This window comes from Sinocyclocheilus rhinocerous, unplaced genomic scaffold (genome assembly GCF_001515625.1).
Source record: "Sinocyclocheilus rhinocerous isolate Xijiao unplaced genomic scaffold, SAMN03320098_v1.1 scaffold89, whole genome shotgun sequence".
NCBI classification, from domain to species: Eukaryota; Metazoa; Chordata; class Actinopteri; order Cypriniformes; family Cyprinidae; genus Sinocyclocheilus; species Sinocyclocheilus rhinocerous.
Genome location: NW_015653489.1, coordinates 156,336 through 164,623, shown reverse-complemented (window position 1 = coordinate 164,623; position 8,288 = coordinate 156,336). Strand labels below are relative to the sequence as shown.

The 8,288-nt window shown below is 40.2% G+C and overlaps 1 protein-coding gene across 1 annotated transcript in view; it reads left to right on the top strand.

Annotated features, from left to right (window-relative positions):
• Window positions 1–8,288, top strand: part of LOC107716365 (ecto-NOX disulfide-thiol exchanger 2-like) — a 253,672-nt gene that overhangs the window by 164,549 nt on the left and 80,835 nt on the right. Inside the window, exon 5 of the mRNA XM_016522775.1 lies at window positions 3,311–3,442. Coding sequence (XP_016378261.1) covers window positions 3,311–3,442 — 132 coding nt within the window. The remainder of the gene's footprint in view (window positions 1–3,310; window positions 3,443–8,288) is intronic.

The following is an 8,288-nucleotide window of genomic DNA, read 5'->3' as shown; positions in this document are numbered from 1 at the left end:
TAACGTTAATTAGGCTATGTGAGTACTGCTCATGTCTGAAAATAATATATGAAAAACTAAATTATTTTACATAACAAAAACATTATAGCTTATATTTGTTGAGTACATTTTTAATTAACGTAAAAACTAAAATGAATTGTAAAACTGAAAGTTATTTTTTTTAATTGTGTTCAGCATGGTGGGCCGCATTTGAATTCGTGACGGGCCGCGGGTTGAGAACCACTGCTTTAACCAATGAGTGGGAAGTGATTGAGGAGCGGAAAATGGAAAATCCGCCGAGGATTTGGAACGGCGTGATTACAGACTGCTTTCAGCGGGAGGGAAATTGCCTGTCGCTCCAATCCGCTCACACCAGTGCCACTGATACAGATGATTAAACAACTGCTTTCACTTGAAACCTCGGACCTCCGCCGTCTTTTTGGATGACTGAGAGGAAGACATCTGAGAGATGAGCCGTGGACAACGTCCTCTGAGAACCTGCAGAAGATCAACCACACACACTTCCTTCAGCTTCAGAGTGGGATTTCTGCTGTCTGTTCAATCCAGAACCGGGATGGTATTGGTGAAATATGACTCTTGTGTCATGTCAGAATGATTACGAGCTTCCAAATGTTAAAATAAAATAACATTTAATAGTAGTTCTGTACGTCGTTCTGGTTCCTGCTTCATATTTCTGTTTGAAATGTCATTTTATTGTAGCCAGTGTTACCTGGTTCACTTTCTTTATTTGTCAGCGTTTTGCAAAGAAGTATAGAGGTGAATAAATGGAAATTAATTATCAACAACAAAGCTGCACATGGATCCATGTTGGCACTATGAGTGTTGCCATAGAGACTAATCATTTCAAAGTGCGAGTATGTGAACAGCTGAGAGCAGAATCTGAGTTGTTGACGTATAATCATGCTAATTCAGACACGACGTGACGTTATTTAAATGTTAAAAGATCCTGTGATTTATCTTTAAATAAGGAAACGAAGCATGACGTCACGTGTCGAGAAGGTTGTTTCTTTTGTTTTCTGTTCTAAATAAATTTGCTTTTTTTGATGTTTTGACCAAACCCACCTTTGGTATCCCTCTGGGGAACCTGAAAACTAATTTTCATGCTGTTTTTCATTAACTCTGTATAATAATTCCCTGACCAACCACGAAACACAATGGCATTTTCTCAATAGAAATTATCTCCTCCGTGTGACTGCCGCCCACTCCGCGCAGGAAGCATATGTTCTCTCACACACAGCGGTCACACCTCAGATATGGGAACTTTCCGAGCTCTGTTTCTCTGTTCTAGCTCTTTCGGTGGGCAATACTGAAGTTTATCAGACCTCTGGCAGCAGTTAAAACAGCCGTCTGCTAGTACATAATAGTACATAAATTAGTTCTCAAAAAAGCTCCCAATTTATCATAATAAAATGTTTTATGCGTTAAGCTGATGAAGACTTCACATCTCATTTCTCTCTCAACTCAAACACTTCATTAAAGGGTTAGTTCACCCAAAAATGAAAATTAGGCTGCGTTTTACTCACCCCCGAGGCATCCTAGGTGTATATGACTTTCTTCTTTCAGACGAATCCAGTCGGAGTTATATTAAAAATTGTCTTTGATCTTTCAAGCTCTTATCATTGCACTCAGCGGGTGTTGCATTGCTTCAGTCCAAAAGACGTGAAATAAAAAGCGCCCCTTCCATAAAATAAAGTCTCACACGGCTCCGGGGGGTGAACAAAGGCCTCCTGTAGCGAATCGATGCGTTTTTGTAAGAAAAATATCCATATTCAAAACGTAATAATCACTTTAATCTAGCTTGCGCTCACTGTCGTAAACGGAAGCAGTTCCGGGGGAATTACGTATGAGGACGGCTTTGCGCATGCTCCGCTCAGAAGTGACGAACGCATAAACGCAGCGGAGAGATCAAAACAAAACAACGGTCACTAATTAGAAGTACAAAACGAGGATTTGTAAAGAAGAATGTCGGATGATTTCAATATAAGACAAGAGGAGACTGGTTTTCCTTTGCTAAAGTAAGGAAACTTTGCTTCCTTTGCTCCTGTTAACAAACATTGGTTTTCAGGAGAGTCACCGGCGCATGCGCAGCGCTGATCTCATACGTCATGCTCCCGGAACTGCTTCTGTGTACAACTGTTGGCGCAAGCTAGATTAAAGTGATTATTACGTTTTGAATATGGATATTTTTCTTACAAAAATGCTTCGAGTCACTACAGGAGGCCTTTGTTCACCCCCCCTCAGAGCCATGTGAGACACTTTTTTTTAAGGAAGGGCGCTTTTTATTTCACGTCTTTTGGACTGAAGGAATGCAACACCCGCTGAGTGCAACGATAGAGCTTGAAAGATCAAAGACAATTTTTAATATAACTCCGACTGGATTCGTCTGAAAGAAGAAAGTCATGTACACCTAGGATGCCTCGGGGGTGAGTAAAACGCAGCCTAATTTTCATTTTTGGGTGAACTAACCCTTTAAGTTTCAGTCCTCAGCTTAGACTTTTAAAACCCATGTATAACACATTTAAATACAAACTATCAGTAAATGAATGATTTTAACCATGAATGTGCTTAGATTGCACAATGAATCAAACTACTTGTTCTAAACTATTCTTGTTTCATTGCTTATTGCACTACCATTCAAAAGTTTGGGGTCAAAAGGAAATTAATACATTTATTCAGCAAGGACACATTAATCAAAAGTGACAGTAACGGCTTTTACATTGTCACAAAAGATTTCAAATGAATGATGCTCTTTTTGAACATTCTACTCATCAAAGAATCCTGATAAAAATTATACATTTTGACATAATTATTTGGCAGCTCAACTGTTTTCAACACTGATAATAATCAGAAATGTTTATTGAGTAGCATATTAGCATATTACTGGAGTAATGATGGTGAAAATTCAGCTTTGATCACAGCAATAAATTGCATTTTAAGTTATATTCAAATAGAAAACTGTAACTATTTTCAATTGTATTAATATTTCAGAATATTACTGTTTTTACTGTATTTTTATTAAATAAATGCAGCCTTGGTGAGCATAAAAACATCAGACAATTTCACTGTTCCCAGTCTGTTGAACAGTGGTGTATATCACCTACTTCAACTTCAAATTTTGGTCATAAATGTGGGCTAAATGGGTTTATCGAGTAACATATTCATCACTGAGAGCTCAGGTCACACAAATAGGCACAAATTCCAGACAGGAATTATAATTTCGCTCAGGTTTGAATATTCAAAAGTATTCCGTCTTTTAGAAGAGCCGAACACTTTTAGATATAAACCCAGATGGTGTTTTTCTCTCTTTCAGAGGGGCTCAGAAATATCGCCATGGACTCCAACTCTTTAGCGATGCCCATATCAGACCCTAATGCTTGGGCGACTGCCATGAACAACCTCGGGATGTCCCCCATGAGCATGACTGGACAACCTATCATGTCAGGTAACTCACTATACTGTACAATGGCATTTCAATCTTTTAATTAATTTATTTATTTATTTATGTTTAATCACATAATGCACCACAAAAAAATTAGTAAACTTCAGTGCAAATATAGCTTTTGGACATATTTCAAAGATGCTTGCTTCAAAAACAAATCCAGCAGCTAGTTCTTCCTCTGAAGTGTAGCCTAGTATTTCTGTCTACTGAAATGTTGGATATCGTGAAAACACTTGCTAGTAACATACTTTTTTCCTGGCAGACTTCCACTCTTTTGCTGAGATATATCTGTGGAAAAGTCTGTTCTTATTAGTTTTAGATGGATGAAATTTGGAACATTTTCCCAGTCATTTTGTGCTGATATCAGTGTTATTTTAGTATTATTTTTTATACTACTGTATTTAATTTAGTTGCCAGCTCAACTTTTCTAACTTTCATTTCAAGTGCAATTTGTTTTTTATCTTATATTTATATTTTATCTAATTTCTTAATGTTAGTTAACAAAAATGTTTTTAATAGTTTTCGTTTTTGTTAACAACACTGGCCTGTGCTGTCATGGAAACTGCAGTGGCATTATTTGAATCAGCTAACACTTTGTTTCACACCACTCTGTTATTTTGATGTCAGATTTCAGCTGTAATCATCATATAAAAATAGAACGATGGACTGGTTGTATTATGTTCCGGTTCTGTCTAAATGACCTGTTTTTGGATCAAATAAGCTGCAGTGTGGACCAGACTGCAAAAGATCTATGTATGTTTGCTAGTCTGCCTCCCTGTGCTGCAGTATTAGCCAGAGACTGAGGCTGATGCATCCTGTGGGCCAGAAGCAGAGCGCTCGACTGAGTCAGCAAGAGTGTGAAAGTACCAGTGTGAAAACTTCAAACACATTCCCACAGTGCTGTCAGAGTGGCCAATTAGTTTCAGGGCTTTTTCATCTCATTGGTTAATCGGCAGCACAATGCGAAGGAACGGCTGTGTGACGCTGGGAGCAGAGGCTGTGTTATGCCAGCTGGATGAAGCCGCAGAACATCTCAGCTGGTGCGCATGAGTCACTTAAACCTACACATCCACTGCACACATTTCAGAACTCATTTCTCTTTCGCACCGCATCGTTTATTAGCACGCGTGAAAGGTGAGCGATCCAAAAATGCCATTGAAGCGTTGATTTAATTGCAGGGAGATTAGAATGAAATGCAACTGCAAGACGGATGGATTTTCATTACGCTCAAATGAAAACAATAGAGGGTCATCCGACAGGCAGCAAACATCTCATTTTTGTTCTTTCTTCAATTTCATTCAAAATGATGGGCTGCATTTATCAGTATAAACACAGTTTATACGGGCATGTGTCTTTTTTTCCCCCGGCTTTTAGAATTGATTCTCTATAAGGTTTCGCAAATCACCTCCTTCATCTTATTTAAAGTCCCAGTTGCAGATATACAGTGGGTACGGAAAGTATTCAGACCCCCTTAAATTTTTCACTCTTTGTTATATTGCAGCCATTTGTTAAAATCATTTAAGTTAATTTTTTTTCCTCATTAATGTACACACAGCACCCCATATTGACAGAAAAACACAGAATTGTTGACATTTTTGCAGATTTATTAAAAAAGAAAAACTGAAATATCACATGGTCCTAAGTATTCAGACCCTTTGCTGTGACACTCATATATTTAACTCAGGTGCTGTCCATTTGTTCTGATCATCCTTGAGATGGTTCTACACCTTCGTTTGAGTCCAGCTGTGTTTGATTATACTGATTGGACTTGATTAGGAAAGCCACACACCTGTCTATATAAGACCTTACAGCTCACAGTGCATGTCAGAGCAAATGAGAATCATGAGGTCAAAGGAACTGCCTGAAGAGCTCAGAGACAGAATTGTGGCAAGGCACAGATCTGGCCAAGGTTACAAAAAAATTTCTGCTGCACTTAAGGTTCCTAAGAGCACAGTGGCCTCCATAATCCTTAAATGGAAGACGTTTGGGACGGCCAGAACCCTTCCTAGAGCTGGCCGTCTGGCCAAACTGAGCTATCGGGGGAGAAGAGCCTTGGTGAGAGAGGTAAAGAAGAACCCAAAGATCACTGTGGCTGAGCTCCAGAGATGCAGTCGGGAGATGGGAGAAAGTTGTAGAAAGTCAACCATCACTGCAGCCCTCCACCAGTCGGGGCTTTATGGCAGAGTGGCCCGACGGAAGCCTCTCCTCAGTGCAAGACACATGAAAGCCTGCATGGAGTTTGCTAAAAAACACCTGAAGGACTCCGAGATGGTGAGAAATAAGATTCTCTGGTCTGATGAGACCAAGATAGAACTTTTTGGCCTTAATTCTAAGTGGTATGTGTGGAGAAAACCAGGCACCTGTCCAATACAGTCCCAACAGTGAAGCATGGTGGTGGCAGCATCATGCTGTGGGGGTGTTTTTCAGCTGCAGGGACAGGACGACTGGTTGCAATCGAGGGAAAGATGAATGCGGCCAAGTACAGGGATATCCTGGGCGAAAACCTTCTCCAGAGTGCTCAGGACCTCGGACTGGGCCGAAGGTTTACCTTCCAAGAAGACAATGACCCTAAGCACACAGCTAAAATAACGAAGGAGTGGCTTCTCAACAACTCTGTGACTGTTCTTGAATGGCCCAGCCAGAGCCCTGACTTAAACCCAATTGAGCATCTCTGGAGAGACCTAAAAATGGCTGTCCACCAACGTTTACCATCCAACCTGATAGAACTGGAGAGGATCTGCAAGGAGGAATGGCAGAGGATCCCCAAATCCATGTGTGAAAAACTTGTTGCATCTTTCCCAAAGACTCATGGCTGTATTAGATCAAATGGGTGCTTCTACTAAATACTGAGCATTTTTCAGTTTTTCTTTTTTAATAAATCTGCAAAGATGTCAACAATTCTGTGTTTTTCTGTCAATATGGGGTGCTGTGTGTACATTAATGAGGAAAAAAAATTAACTTAAATGATTTTAGCAAATGGCTGCAATATAACAAAGAGTGAAAAATTTAAGGGGGTCTGAATACTTTCCGTACCCACTGTATATGCACGGGTGTAGCCCGCTATAGGCGCATGTTTCAAATGAAGTGGGCTGTGGGGATGCTCTAGCCACCTACGCTATTTTCCTATCAAATTTCATTTGCGCTGTTTACGCGGCCGCCACGCAAATGTCTCGAGCTCATATTTTGCGAGATCACCGCCCGAGAGCAAATTATGGAGTTTGCCTAGCGGTTTATAGATTGGCATTGGGAGGAGAGAAATGCTGATGGCAGTTTTATGTCAGAAAGACTATGGAATGAAACGGCTCTTAGTGCTGTTAATGTGTCCTGGCTCCCAGGAGCTCGCTCCTCCAGTACTGTGGGTCTTTTATTCTAATCCGTCCCGCCGCAGGGAATTCTGGGAGCCTTTTTGCCTCCTCTTGCTTCCTGTCTGGCAGAGACTGGAACAATACAGATGAAGGCCTTGAATCAGGGCGTCACAGCGGGTCACTTCTGCGTATAGATATTTCTCCACTTTCCTCATCCCGTATTCTTTCCTTGAATGTCATTGATTCCTTAGGCTGCTTAGCAGGAAATAATATAAATTACGCAGCCTTTGATCTGAGCTTTTTGCTGACCCGTCCTTTCCACCGTGCTGCGGGGAGAACTGGGCTTGGACGATGTTGTTATGACCCGCTCTGTTCAGTCGGCATTGGCTCAGGCTGTATTTTGATTGGAGGCGCAGGGAAGAGGCAGTACTGTCTGCCTCGAGTCGTACCTCATTAATCACACAGAGGGAGCAGCTGTTGCCTCCAACATCCTAACAGTCTCCCAAACTAAACTCGCCACAAACTCCATTCCGTTCCTGTACTTTGCCGCCTCAGCAAGTTGTGTGGAGTCATACGGTTATGAATATGACACTGAGTAGTCCATTCAGCCAACCAGCCAATCAGTCCTGCCTCCATTATGCACAGCTGATGCTATAATCAACAGAGATAAACTGTTTCTTTTCAAATTCAGAGCGCAAACTTTTGAGCAACTGCAAGGATTGTTTAATTATAGCTAAAGAAATTTTACCTTCAATATTTATCTTTCTGATATTTTTTTTCCAGTAAAAAAAAACAAAAAACTTTTTTAACAATAATTTCAACCAAACTGCAATTGACACCAGTTAGCCTTTTTTATTATTTTAGTATTTTTAAATAGCAAACATAATGATTAGGGGTGCTCCGATCAGGATTTTTGAGGCAGATCGCCGATCACAAAAACCAGTATCTGCCGATACGATCACCGATACCAATCTTTTTAAAGCCTTCTTTTTATCATGTAGAATTATTTATAGTGATGATCCAATCAAGATTTTTAGACATTTATTCAGGGCCTGAATTTCATTTTTGAAAATGAATTTCCCTCTTAGATGACTCTTGTGAGAGGAGATTTTTTTTAATTTGAGGGGTGGAGGGGCACGTTTGATCATGCACTGCATTTTTGTTTTGACAGTCGTGCAATTGTTGCACAATAGCTTACACACAGCACAAGCCTGATTTCGTGAGCTGTATGTGAGGCGGCCTTTTATGCCAGGTTCACACATACTCCGTTTGCAGTGCGTATGCACTCCATGTGCGGTACGTAAGCGGTGCAGAAGCAGCACTGACTGGGCTTTCACACAGGAGTCTGCAACTGATCCGTGGCTGTTTACTACAAACACAACATTTATCCATTATTTTATTATTAAATCCAAACATTGTTACTTAAAACAATCTTTCATAGATGTGTTTAAACGCAATAAATATAAAAAATGCATTATTCAATGCTTTTTACTTTTGCATTTACTTCTAGATTTATAAATTAAGTTGCTCAAGCAAGTGGCAAA